The sequence below is a fragment of the Actinia tenebrosa genome, unplaced genomic scaffold (assembly GCF_029948245.1).
Source record: "Actinia tenebrosa isolate PJP-AT-01 unplaced genomic scaffold, QUT_ActTen_1.0 PGA_scaffold13__45_contigs__length_12533684, whole genome shotgun sequence".
In the NCBI taxonomy this organism is placed as follows: Eukaryota; Metazoa; Cnidaria; class Anthozoa; order Actiniaria; family Actiniidae; genus Actinia; species Actinia tenebrosa.
Window position 1 is genome coordinate 5,883,490 of NW_028292573.1, and position 25,265 is coordinate 5,908,754.

The 25,265-nt window shown below is 39.7% G+C and overlaps 2 protein-coding genes across 3 annotated transcripts; one reads left to right on the plus strand and one right to left on the minus strand.

Annotated features, from left to right (window-relative positions):
• Positions 1-1,783: 1,783 nt before the first annotated feature.
• Positions 1,784-22,194, plus strand: LOC116286484 (putative ubiquitin carboxyl-terminal hydrolase MINDY-4). 2 transcript variants are annotated; one of them, XM_089029042.1, is made up of 22 exons: positions 1,784-1,956; positions 2,707-2,762; positions 3,177-3,240; positions 4,040-4,191; positions 4,704-5,157; positions 5,743-5,807; positions 6,086-6,142; positions 6,366-6,402; positions 6,921-6,993; positions 7,102-7,163; positions 7,642-7,758; positions 8,505-8,593; positions 15,381-15,482; positions 16,370-16,439; positions 17,062-17,127; positions 17,382-17,452; positions 18,251-18,314; positions 18,536-18,700; positions 19,156-19,259; positions 20,176-20,252; positions 21,196-21,268; positions 21,575-22,194. In XM_089029042.1, the coding sequence occupies exons 1-22, from the start codon at positions 1,894-1,896 to the stop codon at positions 21,621-21,623; spliced, it is 2,130 nt and encodes a 709-aa protein (XP_088885168.1). In that variant the 5' UTR covers positions 1,784-1,893; the 3' UTR covers positions 21,624-22,194. The 2 variants fall into 2 exon arrangements, with proteins under 2 accessions (XP_088885168.1, XP_088885169.1); XM_089029043.1 differs by having other exon boundaries at positions 6,924-6,993.
• Positions 21,831-25,265, minus strand: LOC116286485 (bifunctional coenzyme A synthase). Its single transcript, XM_031693008.2, has 2 exons — positions 24,562-25,265; positions 21,831-23,489 (listed from the first exon to the last, which is right to left on the minus strand). Exons 1-2 carry the CDS (start codon positions 25,226-25,228, stop codon positions 22,549-22,551), a joined length of 1,608 nt encoding a protein of 535 aa, XP_031548868.1. The 5' UTR covers positions 25,229-25,265; the 3' UTR covers positions 21,831-22,548.

Genomic DNA, 25,265 nt, shown 5'->3' on the forward strand with positions numbered 1-25,265 from the left:
AAGGAACAATACATTCCTTCACCCATGAAAAATAATTCAATTTCCCAAAGCGCAAAGGATTAAGGGATTTTATTGTTCTGCTGTCTAGCCCAGGAAGCCCAAGCTGACGTATGGCGTGGGCACGTGATGGTGCAAAACCATTAGGTGAGCTCTATTCTAAAGCCAACCCCGCATTACATGGGATGACAGGTCCGAGGATCGAACCATAAACACAGCTGTCCGTAAGAGAGACACACTAGCAAGCGCATCACCTATGGCTCCTAACCCGGCTATTTCCATTACTCATGATTTTTTAACAGAAAAATCTAGATACTAAACCACAGAAGTATGTTTAGTTCCAGGTTCAAAGCAATCTATCTGAGCCCAAACTCGTTTACATCGAAGAAGGACTCGTTCAACCCGGACAATGAAAGTAAAGCGACAAGCAATGGCGGCTTAGTTTGATGTCAAAATCCAGCAGACTCTACGATGAATTGAGATGGCAGATAAAGAAAAAACCTTGGGGAAGGAAAGGATGGTAGAGGGACGAGAAAAGACTACGGATGATGTATCTATTTTAGAGGAAGAATGGTACCAACGCCTATCGAATAGAATTGTGGGATTTACTTTCGATTTCTGGATTGATTCCTACCAAGGATTTCCCAATTGCCTTAGATCCGTAATCAGTCTCTTTTGAATTTTGAAGGATTTCATGATTTCTAGTCGAGAACCAAGTGCAATCTCTTGAGAATGAAATCTTTGTTTGTTGAATTACATCCATATTCGTGTGTCGCTTGTGCACAAAACATTTAACAAGAAATTATTACTGTAAGGAGGAAGCGCACGTGGTCTGAAAGCAAAATGGAAAAACAAAACACAAACACAACCACACACAAAAAAAAAAAAAAAAAAAAAAAAAAGGAAGAACAAAAGCAAAGAAAAGAACAGGGGGGGGAAAAAGGATTAAGTACTTATCTTTAGCGAGATGTGAGATGTAGGGCGTACGATACCATGGACAAGAAGCCCATCATGTCGTGTAGGCTTGATCATGCAAAATTGATGTAATTTTTAGTCTTAGACTATATAGAAAATTGGCGTTCAAACGATGGGAATGAATCGTTCATACCTATATTATATATATTAAATGATCCTTATTTACATGTAACACATGATAGTAACCGTAAGCCATATTTTTGGGCTGAATTCAGTACGTTGTGAAAGTCGGTTGTTCCTAGTTGTAGTTTGATGGTTTTACGAAAACAGTGAAAAAATAAAAAGTTGTAAAGTTGTGGTTTGTTCAGTAATATAACATTATTGTGATATGTCAAGAAAAAAAGTCTACAAACAGCGAAGGATCAGGAATCAAAGAAAGGGTTAGCCAGAAAAAAGGGTGGGCCGGAAAACTTGTCAGAAAACCTACATTATCGTATGCGAAAAAAAAAAACACACATCACTTAAGGAGGTAGGGGGGAAGGCTTGGCCACTCCCAAATCCGCCCCTGTAACAACTTAAAAATAGGTGAGGGTGCACGAATTACCATTCATATATATTGAAATTAAAATGTGAGCTCTCATCACTTGTAAATTAATAAAGTGAAGAGGAATAAAATCTGAAGAAAGAAAAAAGAAAAGGAAAGAACATAAAACGAGAAGACAATTGAATTTCATACTCTTATTGGGCTTCCTGTGTTTTATGAGTCAAGCACTGTCTCAGCGGTCTCCCCCTAAATGCAAAACATTTTCTAACTGTTTTTGTTTTGTTTGACTCGCATTTTATCAAATTTTATCAAAGAAAGCTTCAAAACTATTCAGAATCAAAACTCCTACGATCAATTATGATATTTTTACCTAGCCTGAGCTGCTGGAGTCAAAGGAAGTTTTAATTAAGCGGCTTTTAGTCGAGCGTTTGGTTTGAATGATGGCGGACGATGTTGAATCTTTGACGGCTTCTCTTGTGCGAGAATATCTCAGCAGAAAGGTAAAAAACACAACTCTTCTAATGGTGATAAACAGTTTATTATACCTAAGTTTTATTTTTGGAAGATATTTAGCATTTCTGGAGAAAAAAGATACTTTTTAACACTCCTAGCAACTGTCGCCTTGGTAATGTGTTTATAAACCTTGTGTGTCTTTGTAAGACCGTTATCTCCTGTTTAAGCTTATATAAATAACCTTTTTATATAAATTATCGATTATGAAGGTTAACTTTTCATGCGAGCAAATACTAATTTTGGTTTTTGATTACTGCTTTTGACCAGCAGAGCTCTCCCAATTTTTCAAGTAACAGTGATATTTTTTTCTGTTGAGAAATTTGCCTTCGTAAGACTTTAAAAGCTTTCTGAGCTCACTGGAAATCTGTGTTGTCTGTGTTATTGTCTAAGTCTAGATGCATAATGAACTTTATTTGGTCACATACAAGTTACATAATAGTTAATTATGATTTATTCATTATAACTTATATTCCACATTACTCAATATTGTGACTTTCTATTGCACATAAAACTGTAAGCTTATTATGTACTTATTAAGTGAGTGGGAGGGCTGTATGGGAAAATATTTGGCTTGAGGTGATGCCGTACGGACCGAGCTTTGAGAAATGGAACTTCCTGGGGTAGAGGGTGTCTGAAAAAAATGCCTCTGTGTGGGGGGGGGGTACATTCTAAGAAAGCTACCCAGAGATGGTCACAACGATGTACCTATACATGTACTGTATGATATCATTCAACAGGGATTGAAAAATTCCTTGGCAGTGTTGGACCAGGAGATGCCCAGAGATGAGCATAGGTAAGAAGGACTTTTGACTGTCAAACGTGATATCACACATTGATAACCACCTGCATCTCTACAATATGGAAACTTCAGATAATTATACACCTTTCTCATTATGGCTGATAAGTGCATAAAAACGAGGTCACCCAGTCATTAGTCCAATACAATAAAAGACACAGAAGCACATGAAATGCATATATAGAAGTTGACCTTTTGTTTTGACCTGAATTGTGCTATCCACCTTTATTTTGAATGAGCAGCCTTGCTCAACCTTGCAAATTGAGTGGGTGGCTTTCGTGCGCTCATCAGCCAATATGACAACAGTGTATTATTCATTAATTTAAAGTTCTTAGTAGAATGCTTCAGAAAATATTGATTGTCTTGCATCCAGTAAACGGATATGACGATCATTACCTTTAATTTGCACAGTGTCAGTAACAGAGCTCAACTAGCAAAGGAGATTCATATTGAGAGATTGATGAAGAAAAACAAGGTAAGCTCAATAGTTCCCTTCACAGTTCTATGCTCCATCTCGAAAGGTAGCCATACATTTGCATCGAAGTGAGACGAACGGTGAGCTTGCAATGATAGAGGCATGTGAATAATTGTCCAAGGTGTTAAAAAAGGTCTCTATCATTGTAAGCTCACCGTTCATCTCGCTACTATGCAAAGGCACTTCTACCTTTCAAGATGGCGCAGGGAACTGTGAAGGGGACTATTGGTGAAAATGTCTGTCTTCTGTGCATTAGATTGTGGTTTGAGTCCCAGACCAGTCAAACACTCAGGGTCTTAAAATAACTTGGAGAAGTTGCTGCCTTTGTAATAAATTAACAATTGGTTAGACCTTTACTTGGTTTGAATGGCCATGCTGATGGTGGTCCTATGAGCCGCAACCATAATAAGCTAGAGACATTAAAAAGGACCAAGAAAATATCACTAATTTAACTGTCAAGTGCTATCCTCTATTTTATTGTTTATTTATACAAACTAATTACAAGATTTCTGTGAGGTAGGAAATTGTATTTATATAGTTTTGGATGCTTCTTAATTTGGGAAGCGCAGGTGCTGTGCATTGCTAAGGTGTTGCCTTTCACCTCCGGTCAAGGATTTAATCCAAGAACTAACTCCGCATCAGACTTGCTCTACTTTGAGGGTTTCCCCCCAGTTTTCCTCCCTCCACAGGAATCATTTTCTAAATGACAATTTGATAATGGAAAAGCCCCACAGGTTTGTTAGCTACAGACTCTATAAAGTAATAAAGTACTAAGACATAGGTGTCTTTTTCCATTTAGGAACATACTATCGTCTATCGTACCATGTTAGAGGTGATAGTACAGTACTTCAGGGAGAAAGGGCTCTCATCATCTACCACTAATGTTGCCAAGAAGGATGCAACAGTACCTGATACTAGTCGTCCATCCACGGCAGGGTTTAAATCTGCAAGGTATATGAGTACTTTATTATACAGTAATAAGAACAAGTTACACTGGGGGAGGTGTGAGCGTGAACAGAGAGGGTTGATAGATGGTACCCACCCTATCCCCAGCAGGGGTCAGGTCTACAAGGTATAACAGTAGAACAAGTCACCCTGGGGGAGGGGTGCACAGGGAGGGGTTAATAGATGGTACCCACCCTATCCCCAGCAGGGGTCAGGTCTACAAGGTATAACAGTAGAACAAGTCACCCTGGGGGAGGGGTGAGCAGGGAGGGGTTAATAGATGGTACCACCCTATCCCCAGCAGAGGTCAGATCTATAAGGTATAACAGTAGAACAAGTCACCCTAGGGGAGGGGTGCACAGGGAGGGGTTAATAGATGGTACCACCCTATCCCGAACAGGGGTCAGATCTACAAGGTATGACAGTAGAACGAGTCACCCCAGGGGAGGGGTGCCCAGGGAGGGGTAAAAAGAATTATAAGTTCTCTTTTTAAATCTTTTTTTTTCTTTTTCAATCAGAGAAAGGAGATTGTCTGCTGATAAAAACAGGAAAGTTAATAAGCCATCGGAATTAACAGAGAATTTTTCTGAAGACAAACTAGACTACATTGATCTTCTGCAGAGACTTGAAAAGTCCGAGAGGGTCTCCAAGGAAAGAGAAATAAAAGATGTGGTCCATATATCTTCCATTCCATTAACAGAGAATATCGATATCCCTCCTGCCAAAGAAACAGCATCAAGTAGTTTTACCCCCTCAAAGACTCATCGGAGTAGAACACGCAGTGCAGGCCTGGCAGGTCCTGTCGTTAGTTCTGGTCTTGCTGGAATGAGAGGGAAAAGACCAGGTCATACCAAAAGACAGACATCAGAACTGGCAATTACTGGGCATAAATTCCAGGCAGTTAAAACATCCTCTGATGATGTCAGTTTTAAGAGGCATATGGACACCTTAAACAAAGATGATATTTTATCAGTATGTAGATTTCATGATCTCAAATACTTAAATATACCTTGACAGTGTCACTATTAGTTAGCTAGTTGTGTGTTGCGGCCACCTTAAAAAAGGGTTGTATATGTAGTCATTGCCACTTATGACCCCATCCATTGTGCATACCTGGTTTCTCTCTAAACCATGTAGACTTTTACCATTGATTGAAATGAAGCACTGATGGAAAAGGGGTGGGCTTCATAGAAATAAAATAAATTAAGGATTTATATACAAAGAAATATATGTAGCAATGTTTGATGTTGAGTGTATGATGTCACAGACTCCAAAAAATAATCGGAAAAATACCATACTTTTGTCCTGAATATCGAGAAAACACTTCATACAGTGATTATTGGACCTTTAAAGAGTATTCTTAGGAAGTTACAGCTGAATCCAAGTTTGAGCGATTTTTATCAGAGTAGCACTTTAAATATATCAAATCCTTTCACAATCCTTGGAAATACCATTTTCTTTGTCCATAGGCTTTAAGGTTAGGGTTAGGGTTAATTATAAGTTTGTTAATTCGACACAATGTCTGTCGTCATTCAAATTTCTTTAATTTTTTTTCAGAGTGAAAAAGAAGAAAACACAAGAGTTTTATCTGCAAGAAAAGAAGTACAGAATCATATATTTAAGTAAGTGCCCCATAACAATTATTGCATTGGCATTCAAACACATACTTAAGTTTGTATCCCACCTTCAACAGAGTTGAAACATCTAGTTCCAGAAATTATCCTACCCCCCATGGAGGCATTTTTTCAGACCCCGCCCTGTCCCTCGTAAATTCCAATTTTCTTCCATACGAACTTCATAATTCTGTTCTTTCTCTGACCCCTACCCCTTGTAAATTTCAAATTTCTCTGTCGGGGGTATGGATAATTTCTGGAACTACACAATGCATTTTTTCCCTTAGCAAAAGCAGTCCTATTTCAGACAAGATTGACAAGGTTAAAAAGACTGCAACTTCAAGGTAAAATATGAAGAATGAAGAATAATGTTAAATAATATTAGTAAAAATACACAGGTGATTATTGAAAATCTTGCACGCTGATTGGTCAAGAAACTCACACTATCACTTGTGTCACATTGGAGAGAGGCTGCTCATTATTAATGGGGCGTACACCACCTCTGCTTCCCTATCATATTTATCTGCAATATATTATTTATTTATTACTATTATTATTCTATTTCAGACCAGGTTCATCTGTAGGTTCTAGGAAAAACCAACAAGTAAGGAGAAAATATTGAATTATTGGTGCATTCAGTAGTAAACAACCAAGATGATATATGATATAATTATATACAAGATTAGATAATTATATAACATGCTCATCTACCGGCCTCCTACTACAGTATAACGTTTTTACTGCTCAGTTTTGCCGTCACATTATATTTTAAATACTAATGCATTCTTTGAGGCTTCTCTGTATACCAGAAAATAAAAATCAGGTACTTCCTATTTTTGGACCACTGCTTTGATGCGAACCTTGTGCATTACTCTCAAGTAAAAATGCAAAAATATATGACACAAACATCATGTTGAACTGCTATATACCATTATTTCTTTTGTGCATGCCATGCGATTGGAAAGTGATACAATTACTAGTATTAAAATAGGAAACTGCCTGTTTCCTATTACTGCACCATTAAGGTGCGGTGCCTATGCAATATGTGGCCTCTTTCTTTCTCTAGTACCTGCACATTGTATTGCAGGGCTGACTTTATCATTATGTTATGTTTCCTTTCAGCAGCAGAAAGAGGAGCTAGTGTTTGAAGACATTGATGACGATCTTGATGACAGTATTGCACAACTGTCTCTTGGTAAGAACTGAAGTACATAGTCATAATGTTGATTGTAATCATCCTAATAATATACTAATAGATATCTGAATGAATCATAATATCCTAATAATATCTCTTTTGTTGTAGGTACAACGCATGCTCTAACGGCAGACTTTGAAAGCAAACCAATATCATTGGAACAGGCTATGGTAAGAGGAAATAAATGAATGGGATTAATTAAAAAGAATTAAAAAGAAGTAATGGGATTCAATCAATAGACTCAAAAAACACATAAAAGGAACATGTTCAGTCCCTGAACTGAAAATAGGAATAAATGGGAATGAATAAGGATGAATGGGAATGAATAAGGATGAATGGGATTGAATAAAATAAAATGATAGTAGTCAGGAATTGAAATTGGACGTCAAAACATCAGTATATGGTAAGCGATTAGAAGTGAATGGAAATGGGAAGAAGGAAATGGAACAGAATAAATGGGGTTAAATAGAATAAAAGAAAAAAAGCAATAAGATTTAAGTTGACTCTACAGGGTAAAGAAAATAAGTAAATGGGAAATTAAGAAATAAGAAATTATTGATGATGGGCAAGTGCACTGCTACGCCCCGATACTTCACATTGCTTTAATATTCATTATTTATTAAAATAATTATTTGTATTTATATACAGGCTCTCAAGAACCTTATCTTTGGTTCAGCCAAAAGTTGTTTTAACCAGGAATGGAGACAACAGAGTTTTAACTTCTGTGATCATTATGGCTTGGAGTATGGAATTGTACAGCACAAGGTATTTAAACATTGTAATTTACTTTAAAAATTGCATTTTATCCCCCATTACAAAAAATACAGCCAATCAGAATCCAGGAAAGTTGTATATTCGGCAGTATTTGGTTCTTCCCATCAGGCAATGCAGCCTAGGTATTTCCAATGGCGTGAGATAAGATTCTTTTTGTAAATGCTTTCTCATGCCACATCGTGGAATATTCCACTTGTCACTTGAATACTCTTGTGATCAACTTTCAAATCCAATTCCATCATTGAATGATGGCTGCAGGGGTTTGTCACATGTAGCTTGTTAGCCGTCAGCTATTGAATGCTATTCTTTTTGAAACAAGGACCACTAAAAATGTCTATACTACAAAACATTAGGCGAGAGTACATTGGCATACAGGGGGAGGGGGTTCAGAAAATCAGTGTGAAAAAGGAAGAGATAACTAGATAAAAACTAGTGTGAGCTGTGTCGGTGTTTCTAATGAAACAGTAATGATAAAAAGGTAAATTATACACTGTGAAAGGATGAAAAAACTTACTGACGTTTCGGACGCTAGTCCTTTGTCGCTAGTCCTTCATTTACTCCAATGAAGGACTAGCGTCCGAAATGTCAGAAAGATTTTTCATCTTTTCACGATGTATAATTTACCTTTTTATCATTAGTGTTAAAAAAAGGGGCAAGATAATTAGGGGGATTAAAATCTACAATTTCAAGAACTTTGTTAAATATTATTATATACTCATGACTCTTGGATGTCACAGGGTGGACCTTGTGGTGTTCTTGCTGCCGTGCAAGCATTTGTCCTTAAAAATCTTCTGTTTGGAGAACAAAGAAAATCAGATTCAAGAAGGTAATTGTAGTCATGATGGTTATGCACAGTGATGAAAATCTTTATCTTATCCACCCTCATATCATTTGTAACCGGCGGCAAGGCGCTCAGCTATGAATCAGATTGCAAGTGGTTTTGACAAAAGAATTTATTGAAAAATTCACACAACTTGGACAAACTGCAAGCCAAATGTGGCAGTTTGCAAAAATTCTTCCTTTGATCTTGTTTGGTGTAGTAGACAGTAATGACCCAAAATGGATGAACATCATGTCTCTTCTCGAAATTATGGGCATTTGTTTTGCCCATAAGATAAGCTATTCCTCTGTCATCACTCTTTATCTTTGGCTGTAAGACATCAAACTATGGAAAGTGTAAGTGCTATTCATCTTGACCAAGAGATCAATGACAACAGTCCATTATCATGTGAGCTCCATACCAAGCTTGGACATGGAAAACTGTTAGAAGGCCATGATAAAGACTTTACATCGTAGAGAATTCCTTGTCTTGATATGTGCAACGTCTTCAAGAACTTTTACTACACTGATTTAAGCTTAGTTTGGGCCTATTTTTATGGGAAAACCTGCATTCTTAAGACCTTACACATCCTACGCAATATTGCACGCCCTAGGCGCAAACAGGATGTCCCAAACACGAACTTACGTAAGCAAGCGCCAAACCTAGGCATGACTCACTGTAATGTAATTACGTACGGAAATTATTTCTTGCTTACGCATTTTCCACGCAAACAGTTAACTAAAGAATTACATTCCTATGTGTACACGAGGCATTCCTAATTAAAAATATAGATTTATGACTAAATAATTACTGTCCAAAATAGTGTCTTTTGACTCTGTCACACTTGCCCCTCCTTTTTGTTTGCTTCGTCCTCGAGCAAATTCAGGAACAATGATACGCAGGTGGACTCGTCAGTGCTGAAGTGCGGATCTTGGAAGATTATAGAGGTTGCTGTGTTGGCCTGCCGTTGTCCTTGTGGAACGTCGGAGTACAGGTGCAGCCAGTTCTTCCTCAGACGCATCGTCACTATCATCATCATCATCAGGTTCAGCTGGTTCTGTCATTGGTTGAAAGGCGATTGTCATTCCTCCAATGTCATCTTCTTCATCTGATGATTCTGGCGATGCAGTACATGTTTGTCTAGACCTGTCAGCTTGCTTGTGTCGTCCTCGTATCTCCAGCATTGGTCTTGGACACACTTGCATTTCTCCTTGACTAACAACTTTATCTCCTCCATGTCCATCAGCTCTTTCAACGACATATGTATTGTTGTCTCTTCGTTCAACGATTTTGTACACTTGGTTGTCCCATTTATCTTGAATCTTGTTTCTTCCTCTGACTTTACGGTTGCGAAGGAGTACTCGCTCTCCAACTTGTAGTGGTTCGGCCAGTGCTCTGCCCTTCTGGTCATGGATCTTCTTTCTGACGGTAGCAGCTTCCTTCAAGTTTTGTGTCACAGTGGTATAAGCTTCTCGTAGACGAGTCTGGTGCTTGGTAATCCATTGCTGGTTGTCTACTGTCACTTGTCTGTCATCATCAGGAAGTAGAATGTCCAAAGGTAGCTTTGCATCTCTACCAAACATCAGGTAGAAGGGTGAGTATCTAGTCGTTGCATGTGGCGTAGCATTATAGGCGTAACATAACTCTTTCAGGTGTTCAGGCCACCTTCTTTTCTTTTCTGCTGGTAGAGTTCTTAGAAGCTCATGTAGTGTACGGTTGAATCTTTCGCACTGCCCATTTCCTTGAGGATGATAGGGGGTTGTCCTTGACTTCTTAATTCCATACACTGCACACAACTCCTTGACTAGTTCTGCCTCAAATGACTTGCCTTGGTCAGAGTGTATTCTTCGGGGGATTCCATACACAAGGAACCATTCTTTAATCAGGGTCTTGACTACGGTTGTAGCTTTCTGATCACGGGTAGGTACAGCAATTGTAAACTTTGTGAACACATCTGTTAACACGAGGACATTTTCTCTTCCATCTGTTGCAGGCTCAAGCAAGGTAAAATCCATCGCTAGCACTTCCAATGGCCTAGTAGCTAGTAGGCTGCCCATCGGCGTCTTGACTGGAAGGTAGGATCCTTTGGCAATGACACATCTTTCACAATTTGAGATCCATTGCTTCGCATCTCCTTGCATACCGGGCCACCAACATCTTTTCCTCAAGAGCTGTTCTGTCCTGTCTTGTCCTTGATGTCCACATTGATCGTGCGCACCCTTCAGTACTTGTGATTTCATTGATGTGGGGAGTAGCAGTAACCGAAGCTCACTTCCCTGTCCGACTCCTGTACGGCGGTAGAGAACTCCATGGCTTTCCTCAATCCTGTTCCAGTGACTAAGCAACTTCCTTGTATCCCTTGTCTCTTGTTGGCTTTGCCTTTTACTTGGCCGACGTCCAAGGTTTCGGTAGTGGAGGAGACGACTGATGCATGGGTCCTCCTGCTGTAGTCGTTGGATCTCTGTGAGAGGTGTGGTTGGGAATGAGGTTGCTTGCTCCTCCAGCGCACTTGTCTCTGTGTTGCTTATGAACGCTGCTGATACCATCAAATGTTGACGTACCTCTTCTGGTAGGTCTGTAGTATTGGTAGAGTAGGCTAGGGTACTTCTTACTTCAACTGTGGTTGGTTCTTCATCTCGGTTGATGCGACTTAGAGCATCTGCATTCTGGTTGTGACGTCCAGGGCGATACTTGATGGTGAAGTTGAAGTTTGCTAACTCTGCAGCCCACCTCTGCTCCACAGCTTTCAGCTTACTCTTTGACTGTAGGTATGTCAGCGGGTTGTTGTCTGTGTAGACGACAAACTTCGATCCCAGCAGGTACTCCCTGAACTTCTCACATACAGCCCACTTCAAGGCTAGTAGTTCCAGCTTCCTTGATGAGTAGTTCTCCATGTTTCGCTCTCCACCTCTCAGGCCTCGGCTGGCATAAGCGATCACTTTGACTCTTCCGTCCTGTTCTTGGGACAGCACGGCTCCCAATCCTTCGTTGGACGCATCCGTCTCTAGGATGAAGGGCTTGGTGTAGTCCGGGTAGGCCAGCACTGGTGCTGAGGTTAGTAGATTCTTTAACTTGTTGAAGCTCTTTTGGCACTCTTCTGTCCACAGTACGCCAATCTGCTTCCGGGTGGTCTTGTTACTTCCTCCGCTCCCGAGCTCAGCAACTAACTTGTGCAGCGGGCCTGCCATTTGAGCGAACTTGGGGACAAATCTTCTGTAGTATGACGCGAAACCAAGGAATGATCGCAGATCGCGCACTGTCTGGGGGACTGGCCACTCGTTAACTGCCTTTGTCTTTTCAGGGTCTGTCTCGACACCGTCAGCAGAGACCACGTGCCCCAGGTAGGACACCCGATCTCTGAAGAGTTGACACTTGGTTGGTTCAACCTTTAATCCATGATGCTTCAGCTTACTGAATACCGTTTCCAACCGCTCAAGATGTTCTTCAATGGTGGATGAGAAGACTATGATGTCGTCCAGGTAGACCATCAGGGTGCGAAGTATGTCCTCTCGGAAGACTCCTTGCATCAACCTTTGGAAGGTCGCTGGGGCATTCTGTAGTCCAAACGGCATCCGAGTGTACTGAAACAAACCCATGGGCGTTGTGAACGCAGTCTTGTGCTGATCATCAGGATGGACTTCAACTTGATTGTAGGCTGATGCCAGATCTATGGTGGAAAAGTACTTTGCGCCACGCAGTGCCTCCAGTGATTCCTCTATCCTTGGTAGGGGGTACTGATCACGCTTGGTTTTCTGGTTCAGCTTCCGGTAGTCGACGCACATCCTCAAGGCTCCAGACTTCTTTCGTACAAGCACTATTGGGGAGGCATAGTTACTCTCACTTGGACATATCACTCCTTTTTCTAGCAAGTCTTGTAGATGCTGTTGCACCTCCTGGTATTGGTTTGGAGGAATCCTTCTGTAACGCTCTGTGACAGGCACATCATCGTCTGTGTAGATGCGATGATATGTTGTCTTTGTACAGCCAAGGTCCTCCTTACATGAAGCAAACACCTCTTCATTTCTTTCGAACATCTGGAGAGCTTTCTCCCTCTGAAGTTCCGTCCCGGGGAAATGTTCCAGGGTAATCCCGTGAGGGGGTGTCTGTATCCTTTGCCAACGTACTTTGCCCACAGCTTCCCGTTGGGGTGGCATCTGAGGGTCAGCACTAAGGTTACAGCACACTGTCACCATGTTATTCTCGTGTAGGAACTCCAACTGCTCTCCTCTCTTGACCATCTCTCCCTCTCGCACAATTCCAATCCGCGTCCTCGGCTTTAGCCATATGTCCTTTGCCGTCTGGTTGGCAACTCTGACATAGTAACACGTCTTGGTAGTATCCACGAGAGTACTGGCCACGGTGAGGTTTCCTTCTACTGGTACACCAAGGGGTTCGATCACAGCATCATTGCCCCATGATGGGCCTGTGACCAAGACATCAGATTCCGTGAAAGCAGGGACCCAGACTTTGTCTGAGCCGGCTACTTTCACGAACCCAGTTTTACGTTTACTCTTCTTCTCTTCATCTTGCAGGATCTGTTGGTATTGGGGCACCTGCCCAAGAACGTTGGTTCCCAGTAGGCCAGGTACCCTCCTCTGCATTACTGTAGTGGCTGCTGTGTCCTTCGTGATGAAGATGCCGCACCCAGGGACCACCACTCCTCCGATCTCTACTGCAGCGACGATATATCCAATGTAAGGGATGTCCAAACCGTTAGCTCCTCGCAGCTGCAGTAATCTTGTTTCAGGGTGTAGGTCTCCTAGGGTTGGCTGTAGCTTTTCCCTGTAGAACGACTCGGTGATGAGGGTAACCATGGAGCCCGTATCCACTAAGCTTTTCACAGGTACTCCGCCAATCCTCGCCACCACTGTGGGACTTGTCCCGACAAACTTTTCGTTCTGAAAAAGAGAATTAGAGCCACTACAGTTCCTCTCCACGGCGTGGCTCACTGCCGTGGAGAGCTGGAGTTTGACTCCTTCTGTGGTGCTGCTGGTGCCTTGTCTTTCAGGGGCTTTGGGCAGTTCGGCCGAAGATGTCCAAGCTCGTGGCAGTTGTAACATCTCCTCGGACCACGTGGGGGACTTCGTGGTGGTGATGGGCTTGCTAACTTCATGGTAAGTTGGGTTAGCAGCTTCTGCTGCTCATCCAGCAATTTTTGTTGCTGCATGAGCCTCTCCACCAGGGCCTTCTGTCCTGCTGTAAGCTCTTGGATGGCATTTACTTGGTTGCTCTCCACCAACACCTCCTTGGCCGCTGCATGGCGATGTGCTCCTCTATCTGTGTCTTCCGAGCTACGATAGGCCTCTTGCCTCACCTCGTTGAAGGTCTTCTCGGGATGTTCTCTGATATAGCGCTTGAGATCCCTGCGCAACAGGTTGTCACGCAAGTTCTCAACGAATGTGTCTCTGAGGTTCTGGTCCTTGTTTTCCAGGGCTCCTACGTGTACTCTGGTTATGTGCTCCGCCATTGACATCAGGGCATGGGCAAAGTCCTGGATGGGCTCCCTGTCACCTTGTTTTCTGGCGAAAAACCTCTGGAGAAGCTGGGTCTTGGTGAGCTTCTCCCCGAAGACGTCTCTTAGAATCCTGAAGAAGCCATCCGGGTCTGTCCAGTCATCCACAGGCCTTAGTCGAACTTCATCTCGAGCCGCACCTTCTAAGCTATGGTACAGGAAATCCACCGCCTCTTGACCAGTTAACTTCTGGGCAGCCACAGACCTCTGTGCATCCGCTATCCAGTCTTCAAGCACTTTGTCGTCTCTGCCACCAGCATACTTTCTCAGCTTCTTCTCCCTTGGCACTGTCACTTTTACCACTGGTGCAGGAACAGGTTGGGCAGGGGGTCCTCCTTCAGCCTGCATGCCATCCAGCTGTGCCTTGAGTGCAGCCAATTGCTCTGTGAGTGCAGCCACAGCTTCTTCTGCCATGATTTCAGTCTCGTTCCCGTTGGTAAATAATCAGTAACTACTAATGTCAACTTTCTTGCAATCCCACTTCTGACACCAAAAATGTAACCGGCGGCAAGGCGCTCAGCTATGAATCAGATTGCAAGTGGTTTTGACAAAAGAATTTATTGAAAAATTCACACAACTTGGACAAACTGCAAGCCAAATGTGGCAGTTTGCAAAAATTCTTCCTTTGATCTTGTTTGGTGTAGTAGACAGTAATGACCCAAAATGGATGAACATCATGTCTCTTCTCGAAATTATGGGCATTTGTTTTGCCCATAAGATAAGCTATTCCTCTGTCATCACTCTTTATCTTTGGCTGTAAGACATCAAACTATGGAAAGTGTAAGTGCTATTCATCTTGACCAAGAGATCAATGACAACAGTCCATTATCATGTGAGCTCCATACCAAGCTTGGACATGGAAAACTGTTAGAAGGCCATGATAAAGACTTTACATCGTAGAGAATTCCTTGTCTTGATATGTGCAACGTCTTCAAGAACTTTTACTACACTGATTTAAGCTTAGTTTGGGCCTATTTTTATGGGAAAACCTGCATTCTTAAGACCTTACACATCCTACGCAATATTGCACGCCCTAGGCGCAAACAGGATGTCCCAAACACGAACTTACGTAAGCAAGCGCCAAACCTAGGCATGACTCACTGTAATGTAATTACGTACGGAAATTATTTCTTGCTTACGCATTTTCCACGCAAACAGTTAACTAAAGAATTACATTCCTATGTGTACACGAGGCATTCCTAATTAAAAATATAGATTTATGACTAAATAATTACTGTCCAAAATAGTGTCTTTTGACTCTGTCACACATTCTACATCCAGCTGTCTACAGCCATTGCCTCATGAGAGGACTAAAGCATTAGCAACATCTATCACTGATATCCTCTGGCAGGCTGGAGACTACAAGTCTGCAACAGTGGCACTGTAAGTACTCCACATAATGTATGCTATATACCTGAAACAACCTCTGGGCTGATCTAAGTCAGGGCTGACAGTTAACTCACAGATAGAACCCTGAAACAACCTCTGGGCTGATCAAAGTCAGGGCATGGCTAACTCACAGATCAAACCTTGAAACAACCTCTCGGCTGATCAAAGTCAGGGCATGGCTAACTCACAGATCAAACCCTAAAACAACCTCTGGGCTGATCTAAGTCAGGGCACAACTAACTCACAGATAGAACCCTGAAACAAGCGCTAGGCTGATCTAAGTCGGGGCATGGCTAACTCACAGATAGAACCCTGAAACAACCACAGGGCTGATCTAAGTCAGGGCATGACTAACTCACACATAGAACCTTGAAACAACCTTCTGGGCTGATCTAAGTCAGGGCACGGCTAACTCACAGATAGAACCCTGAAACAACCACAGGGCTGATCTAAGTCAGGGCATGACTAACTCACACATAGAACCTTGAAACAACCTTCTGGGCTGATCTAAGTCAGGGCACGGCTAACTCACAGATAGAACCCTGAAACAACCGCTGGGCTGATCTAAGTCAGGGCATGGCCAACTCAAATATAGAACCCTGGAACAACCACTGGGCTGATCTAAGTCAGGGCACGGCTAACTCATAGACAAAAATGATCAATATTCAACTCGTTGGAAGGAAAACAAGAGAACCTCGAGAAAAACCCTCAAATCAAGAGAAACCCAACTTTGTGTGATATCAAGACCAGAAATCAAACCTGAGACACTACGGCGCTGAAGGCGAGTGCCTATGGACCCTATGCCACACTTGATTTCCCAACCTTCTTAAGATTGAAATGCCCATTACATTTTTGTGAATGGCATTTTTATTTTCTTTCAGACCAGCTGGATTTGGCAACTCTAATTTTGTTGGTGCTGGAAGATATAAACCTGATCAACTCACTGAAAATGTTAGTAAAACTTGAATAACAATCTTAAGGACTGGTCAGAAAGCAGGTGGGTGGGTGGGCCATAATTATTCAATTCTCAAAAGGCAAAAAAATTGATGGCCCACCTCCCCCAACCCCACCACCACTTGTTTTAAGCCCAAAAAACTATGTCCCACCCCACCCTAAATAATGTAGTCAAAAAAAAAAAAAAAAAAAAAAATTATAATAATTATCAAACCAGTCCTAATGAGAGACTTACTGTATTTTCTCATGATCCAATGATTATTTGAGGCCTCAAAAAAAAAGTGACCTATCCCTTTTTCCCATTCCATTCCCTTATTACCAATTAAGAAGGATTTACTACTTCGTATATAGATTTTAAATGAGGGTACACGTGCTATTAATGTTATTAATAGCACCAACATATAGTTGCCGTGCCTTTGTCTTGTGATTCTCTTGTGAATGTCACTTCTAACCACTGGTATTTAAACTGATAGCATTCTATTGAACCAATGACATGGTTTCTTTATATTCAATCAGAATGCTTTAGTGTGACCGTATGACTATAATCAGTCATCTGGACTGTACAAAATACGTTGATTAAATTTTGCATATCTAATGTGAACTTTTTTTTCACTCTCAGCTTGTTCTTCGTACATACACTTCACGGGATGGACTACATTCTTATATTAATCAACAAATTAAACAGGTAATGCTTCCTTTTTTTTCTTTCTTTCTTTCTTTCTTTCTTGTTTCATTCGTTCATTCATTTTCCCTTTTTCTGAATTTTTTCATTTTCAAACTGTTTTTAATTATAGTACATTTTTCAATTTTCTCATTATAATATTTGATTAGCCTATTATTTTTCCGTTTTCAATTTTTTGATTTTCTCTCTGCTATTTCTATCTTATGCTTCTATTTAGTGAATAATCCTCTGGTAAATGATATGCTTTTTTTCCCTAGTTTGAGGACCAATCCAGCAGTGGCTGTATACTTTTACTCTATTCTTCAATATTATCAAGAACTATCAAACAGTGAGCATTATTACTAGTTACGAAAAAAACCCACAATTTAATTATCTAGTAACTGAGATTTATACAGAGTAATTTTCATCTAGGCCCTTTTTAGATCAAATTAGAATTTAGGATTTGGTCTTTGAGGGGGGGGGGGGGAAATTGGAGAACCCCAACCCGGAGAAAAACCCTTGAAGCAAGAAAGAGAATGAACAAGCAACTCTATTAACTCACATACCAAGAGTCCAAGAATTGAACCCAGGTCACATTGGTGAGAGGAAAGCACTCTCACTGCTATGCCACCCATGCTTTAAAACATCTTGTAGCCATTTTCATAACAAGGCAATTAGCCAGTAATAATTGCCCTATTTCACTATGACGTCACATCAAAACAATCTATTGTTTAAATGCAAAGGATCATGGTCACCGGAGGGGGTCAAATCAACACAACTTCACCGAAAATTGTTGTAATAACCGTATCTATCCATGAAGAGAAGTGGAATAGCCAGCAAACTCTCAGAATATTTTTTAGTACATATTAATGCATATTATATCTGAAAACCAGGCCATTTTAGATTAAACTGTTTCGGCAGGAGAAAATGTTGTTGAATTTTCTATTGGATTTTGATTCTATCCCCCAAATAAACAAGCAGTGATGTAATGACATTTCCAACAGTCTCGAGTTAGTTTGATTGATTTTGATTGATGGGAGCCTAAAACCCAGACGTCCCTGGCAGTGTTGGTCTTGTAATAATTATTGATAATTATTGATAATTAATTATCAAAATGGGCAATAAGGAAAAACATTTGGTCTTTCAGAGTCGCATCAGATATGGATGATCCCAACAACGAACTTATGGGTGCACATGGATACTGCTCCCAGGTATGTGGTCACATGATCTTGGTTACTATGGTATCGTCATACTATTATTTCTATGGCAACCATTGTCACATGATCATGGTTAACTTAGCTAGGGTCCTCAACAAAAATTGCAATTGGTTACCATGGATACCAGATATTTAAGATCAGGTTCTGGCACAAACAATTTCCCATATTTTAATTTCCCAACAACTGCTGTGTTTTCTTGTTTATACTATTTCCAGGAAGTGGTCAACTTGATCATCACAGGCCGAGCAACATCCAATGCATTTGATAACGTGATAGAATTAGACTCTGGGGGGTCTTCGGCAGCAGTTCTACTCAAGGGGCTAGACAAACAGGCTGATGTTGGATTTCTGTCGCTGTTTGAACATTATGGCTCCTGCCAGGTATTAGGTGTACTAAATATAAAATTCACAATTTAATTGGACAGCAACAACAATGACAGCCACCATCATCATCATCATCATCATTACCCCATGGTGATGGTGATGATCATCACAACTACCGCCACCACCATCATCATCATCATTACCATCATCATCATCATCATTACCATCATCATCATCATTACCACCACCATCATCATATCACCATCATCATTAACACCAACATCATCACCATCGTCATCATCACCACCATCATTATCAGCATCATCAGCATCATCAGCATCATCAGCATCATCATTACCACCACCATCATCATCATCACCATCATCATCATCTGGCTGGATGTGATGAAAGTTTAGAACAAAATAGTTAGCAGCATAATCAATTCCTCCCCTCGCTCCCCTCAGTTAAACATCATTTTATATTGAAGAAACCATGTGATATCTTCTGTACAGATTGGCATGAACTACAAGAATCCTAAGTTCCCAATATGGGTGGTATGTAGTGAGAGCCATTTTAGTGTGATGTTCTCTACCAACAGAACATTGTCAGAAGAGTGGTGAGTTAATGAAATTGCAATAAAATGGTATTACTGTGTAGGACATGTTGAAAGAGCAAAGAGTACAGAATGGGATAAATGAAGGATTTGAAATAGGATGGATAAATAGTATGGGATGAAAAAATGTACTGGCATGAATGAGTGCAAAAGGATAAATGGGTAAATGAAAGAAATGGAATAAAAGTAATGAAAGGGATAAAATAGATAAATGCAATAGAATGGTTAAATGGGATAAAATAGATATATGCAACAGAATGGTTAAATGGAATAAAATAAATATATGCAACAGAATGGTTAAATGGAATAAAATAGATAAATGCAATAGAATGGTTAAATGGGATAAAATAGATATATGCAACAGAATGGTTAAATGGGATAAAATAGATAAATGCAACAGAATGGTTAAATGGGATAAAATAGATAAATGCAACAGAATGGTTAAATGGGATAAAATAGATAAATGCAACAGAATGGTTAAATGGGATAAAATAGATAAATGCAACAGAATGGTTAAATGGAATAAAATAGATAAATGCAACAGAATGGATAAATGGGATAAAATAGATAAATGCAACAGAATGGTTAAATGGAATAAAATAGATAAATGCAACAGAATGGTTAAATGGGATAAAATAGATAAATGCAACAGAATGGTTAAATGGGATAAAATAGATAAATGCAACAGAATGGTTAAATGGGATAAAATAGATAAATGCAACAGAATGGTTAAATGGGATAAAAATAAGAATGGGGCAGAATGAATAAATGGGATAAAATTATAAAAGGGGCAGGATGGATAAATGGGACAGAAGGGATGAATGAAACAGATTGAATAAAATGATAAATTTTGACATGAGTAGTTTGATTGTACTGTACATGAAAGATTCATACCTTAATGTTTTGTGTTTATCTCTAGGGACCAGAAGACAAGGTTTGATTTATATTATTACGATGGTTTATCAAGACAGGATGAAGAAATAAGACTAACTGTGGGTAGGTCAATATTATAGTCTAAGAGTATCTGTAATTATAATATATCTCTTTATTATGAAAGACTGGGGAAGGGGGCGACTTCGGGTAAGAGTATGGGGATCATACTCGTCATATGTTAATGGTGCCTTAAATTGGTATATCTTAGGGTACTGCACAAGAAAATCTATGTATATTTAACAACTCTGTATTGATATTACTCATAAAACAAGCATACATGACCATGTCAACAGTATTTTAAAATTAATTAAGGTGGCTGCCTACTTTTGAACGTTCGAATTGAGCCCACGATGAGCGCGCGCTCAAAAACTGCTGAAAAATCTACAAGATTTTATTGAAGAACCATACGCGTTTTGAGCTTCAACAGGGCAAAACCCTCAAATTTTGCACGGGACACGGATATTTTTTGATAGCTCATCCGAAAAAACTCCTAAAAATCTAGGTTATATCAACATTTTAGGAAAAGTTTAAATCAGGAACACGTGAAAAAATAGATTTTTGTAGGGATTTTTGTTCGACTTTATGAGATTTTTCAAGAGCACCGATACTACAAAATATGACAAATCAATGTATCTCTCTGTCTTTTTGTTGAAAATATCCATGTATTATTGTAGAAGGATTGACTAGCCTTCGTTCGTGCAATCATATAGTCTGCAAATAACTATTATCTTATGAATCTTAATTTTTTTCTAATCACTTCCGGTGGCGCAAGTTTTACTCCAAAAGCTCTTGCGTAGGCTCCCATTAAATGCTGATTATCTCGAAAACGAGCTCGGGACACCCTATTTTTCTTTCCAGATTTGGAATCAGCATTAAATTTCAATTCGGAAAATTGAAGTTTTAAAAAAAGCTTAAATCAATTTCTAAAAGTAGGCAGTCACCTTAAATTATTTATTTGTATTTGATCATTAATTAACAAAATTTGTCTAATTTCATTCTTTTACAGATACAAGCCAGGAATGTCCAGACTACCAGGATGGAGAACTAGTGCCTCCTTTGGAACATGTCATAAGAACAAGGTATGTACTCTACTATCCTGTATCCATGCCTTATACCACTCTTGATATCATCAGGAAAACATGCTTGTATCCAGTGTTAAAAATAATGGCTAGCAGTCACCAGTCATGATGACCAGCCAATTTTGATTTGCCTCACTCAGTCATATCTTGTTTCTGGCTTAACGTTGCTGATTAAAATGACCAGCACGGATTTGACTGTACAAGTACGATTCTGTTCAGACATTGTCCAATAACTGGCCATTATTCTTAACCCAGCTGTGTGTCAGTTGTATTCTTATATCATTTATTGACATGTGTCTTTTGTAGATGGAAGAAGGCAGTGATAAACTGGAATGGTACTGAGCCTATTCTATAAGAAGACTTGATTAGCTGTCCAAGAAGAAGCAAACTGACCATCTGTTGTAGGAGACATCATTGCATACTATCTTCAGTCAATGTGCTCTAGCATTTCTATCCCAGAGTGTTCTTAAGCACAGATGTGGCCATTATCTCCCTGGACGTGTTTCTTTGCTCAGGCGTAGCACTGATTAGCAATGCAAGCATAAAGCAAACACCAACACGATTAGATTCAAAATGTTTTCTATTTATTTTGACTTCTGCCTAGACAAGGACAAGGGGGGGATCAGGTGACTAGACACATAACTTCTGGAGTTGAAAATAATAAGAAAAAATAGGTTAAGACCTAAAAGGGACACTATGTGATGCCTTCTTTAAGTAACACACAGTAACCCCCTTGAATATGTTCCAATTGGTTTCTTCAACAGTGAAAATGAGCTTACTGTATTCTTATTTTTGTGTATGTAATACATAATATAGTACATTGCTAGTGAAAACTTGTGAAGTAGCCTTTAGAGATCTGGGTTTAATATACCCTTTTAAAATATGATTTCTGGTATTTAATATCACTAATACAGACATGATTGCCATTTTAGTTTGTTCATGACTTTGCAAGCCCCTTACTAGAAAACATTGTAAATTATTGAATCTTTATATGAAACTAAATGACTTTTCATAACATTAGTCATGACTTTGCAAGCCCCTTAAAAATATTAGCTAAAGAAAACAAAATTTAAAAGCTTTTTATTTAGAGCTTTACCAGTTCCCCAAGATTTCATATATAAAGTATCCTCATACATTGTATTTATTTTAAGAAGAAAAAAATATGAAAAATCTTAAAATATAGAAAGTCAAGGAAAATTTGAGTCAACGTGATTATGGTAACTTCTTTAAATACTGTTTGCCAGACAATATAGGAACACAAAAAATGAAAGTGAAAACTGTTAAAGTGCAGATTGGTTGGATGGCAATGCTGTTATTCTCTCCTGTAGTCCTTTCCAGGCTCTCTCTACCTGTTTTTGCGTGTACTCTGGTTCCCACAATGAACTCAATGCCACATGTGCATGACTAACTCTATCCTCATTGCTCATTTGTGCCCTAACTCTGTTGATAGCCTGTTGTTCATTCATCTTATCCCTTGATAACATGCGGTTTATTGCCTCACCCTCTGGCACAAAAGTGACCCATATTTCATCTACAACACTATCCCAACCAGCTTCTAACAAAACAGCAGCTTCTACTACACAAACTTGTGCCCCTTGGCTTGCAAAGATGCTTATCTTTTCTTCTACTAAATTCATAATCTCAGGCCAAACAATCTTATTCAGTTCACTCAGTTTATCTTTATCTGCAAAAACGATAGTGCCAAGAGCTTTTCTGTTAATTGTGCCATCATTCGCTAAGACCTCTTCTCCAAAAGATTCTACAATCTGGCCATAGGCTTTCTTTCCTGGGGCATAAGCAAGGTGGCCCAAAAGGTCACAATTAATCACTGCTGCTCCAAGTTTTTCAAGTCTTTTACTTATAGCTGATTTTCCACTGGCTATTCCCCCAGTAAGCCCTATAATATATGGCCTCTCTGAGCTTCTTTTCCTTGGAATACTCTTGACTGGCCTTAGTAGTTTACCAAGAAGTTTATGCCGCTCAATAGTAGAACTCATCTTTTCTGCGTCATCACTTTTACCAGGGGTAAACATGGCTGTTTCCTCTGTTACAATGTCAATGACATGTGCTTCTAAATCTTGAAGGCTGCTCTTTCGCCTTGCTTCATTTACAAATGCTATCCCTTTTTCTGTTTCTTTGCTTACAATGAGGCATTTCAGGTTAGGGTCTGTGCCTGCTGGCCCAATAGGGTCTGTCAGAGGAACAATGTTATGCTGCAGACCTGTGAAAAGAAAAACATTTATTAAAAAATCTCTTAGAACAGTGACATTGCTAGTCAAGGGGGAAACATCAGGGCTTGAAATAGAAATGTTTTTTAGCCTGCCATAGTAAAGGAGCATGGTAAAAGGAGGTCATTTCGGCAAATTTTGCATGCCATTTTATTATTCATTTGGCAGTGCATCCTTATTTTTGCCTGGCAAACCTGAAATTTGGCCATTGGCAGGCCGCTATTTTGCTAATCCTGTGAATATGGCAGGAAACTAAAAAAATGAAACGCATATGTGTGTTGGTAGGAAAATGGTACACTGCCCTCCTCAGCCCCTACGCTGTATGACAGACTCTACCACATCTCCGTAATTTGGCAAAATTTTTATTGTGTAGTACCAAAGAAAACAGTCTATGATAAGACAGCCTACAATGTAATCTCTCTATCGAGGGATCTGAACAGTACAAATGAGAACTGGGATTATTTGCTTATAGTAACCAAAAATTATATGGGATTTGAAGTACTGCGAATGGGAATTATGATTTTTGAAATATAGGTTATAAGCATATTTCTCAAAAATCCATCACTGGAACTAATATTCTGACAAGAATAAGCCTGAAGTGAGATGACGTTTTACCTCCGACTCTATACCATAATAGTTTTTAAAATTTTTTCATATTAAAATTTTTGATTCCTTAGAGAATACAGGAACAATAGTCATACTTAAAGAACCAAAGCAATGTGAAAAGGATTATGATCTAGAGACTGGGGTAAAACATCATCTTGCTTCAGGCTTATTAGGCTATGAAATTGGATATAGATCCTCTTTAGGGAACCCTGACATCTGTGTCAACAAATAGATCTATTTAGATTGGGAGTAATGTTTTCCCATTTCATACATTACCACATGTCATTCCCTAGAGTATCATTTCTTTGTTTAACAGTTGTGCATGAGAAGACACATGAATATGAATACAACTCAAACAAAGTATCTTATTCTCTAGAGAATGACATGTGGCCTGAAATGGGAAACATTGTTACCAAGGTAAAGAGGTGGATTCAAATTAAAAAGAAGCTTTATTGATACCTGGTCTGATATCTTCAATCAGTTCTTCAACGATCCTTTTTCTCTCTTCAAACGACTGAATAAGCTCCTTTAATACCTTTCTCTCAAGTAAAGGTCCATCGCTGAGCCCCACAGTGATCTTTCTCTCGCACAACAGACAAGCTACGCCAAGAAGTAACCTGTGGCCGTCGTGAATGCGATCAAATGTCCCTCCCAAAGCAACCTCATCATAGACCTTCAAGGAAGGAATACTAGCCAAATCGATTGAAGATTCTGAAGACAGCAAAGACAGGTCTTTATTCAAGTGCACAATCCTGGACTGGACTTCTGAGAGACCCCAAAAACGCTCATTAATCCAAGTCTTGATGTTATCCAACGTGTTATCTTCCTCACTGGACTCAGGAAAATCAACAACAAGAGTAATATCAGGCTGCTTGGACAATACTCTAGGTTTGGGCTGCCCCAGCTCTGGGAGAAGAACTTTGATGTCCACATTACCAAGACTACGGTGACTCCTTCCATAAACTTGAAGTAGAAGAGAGTAAGTAGTCGAGAGACAAGCCGCTTTGGAATTGAATAAATCAACGTATAATACATCCCTGATATCTTTAGACGCTACCTTGATAATCTGTGGTATAGAAGCCTTGATACATGAAGGATTGATTACTAAAAGTCCACATCGAAACATTTTTGAGGGCGTATTCAACCTTGGTTGATTCTGGGTT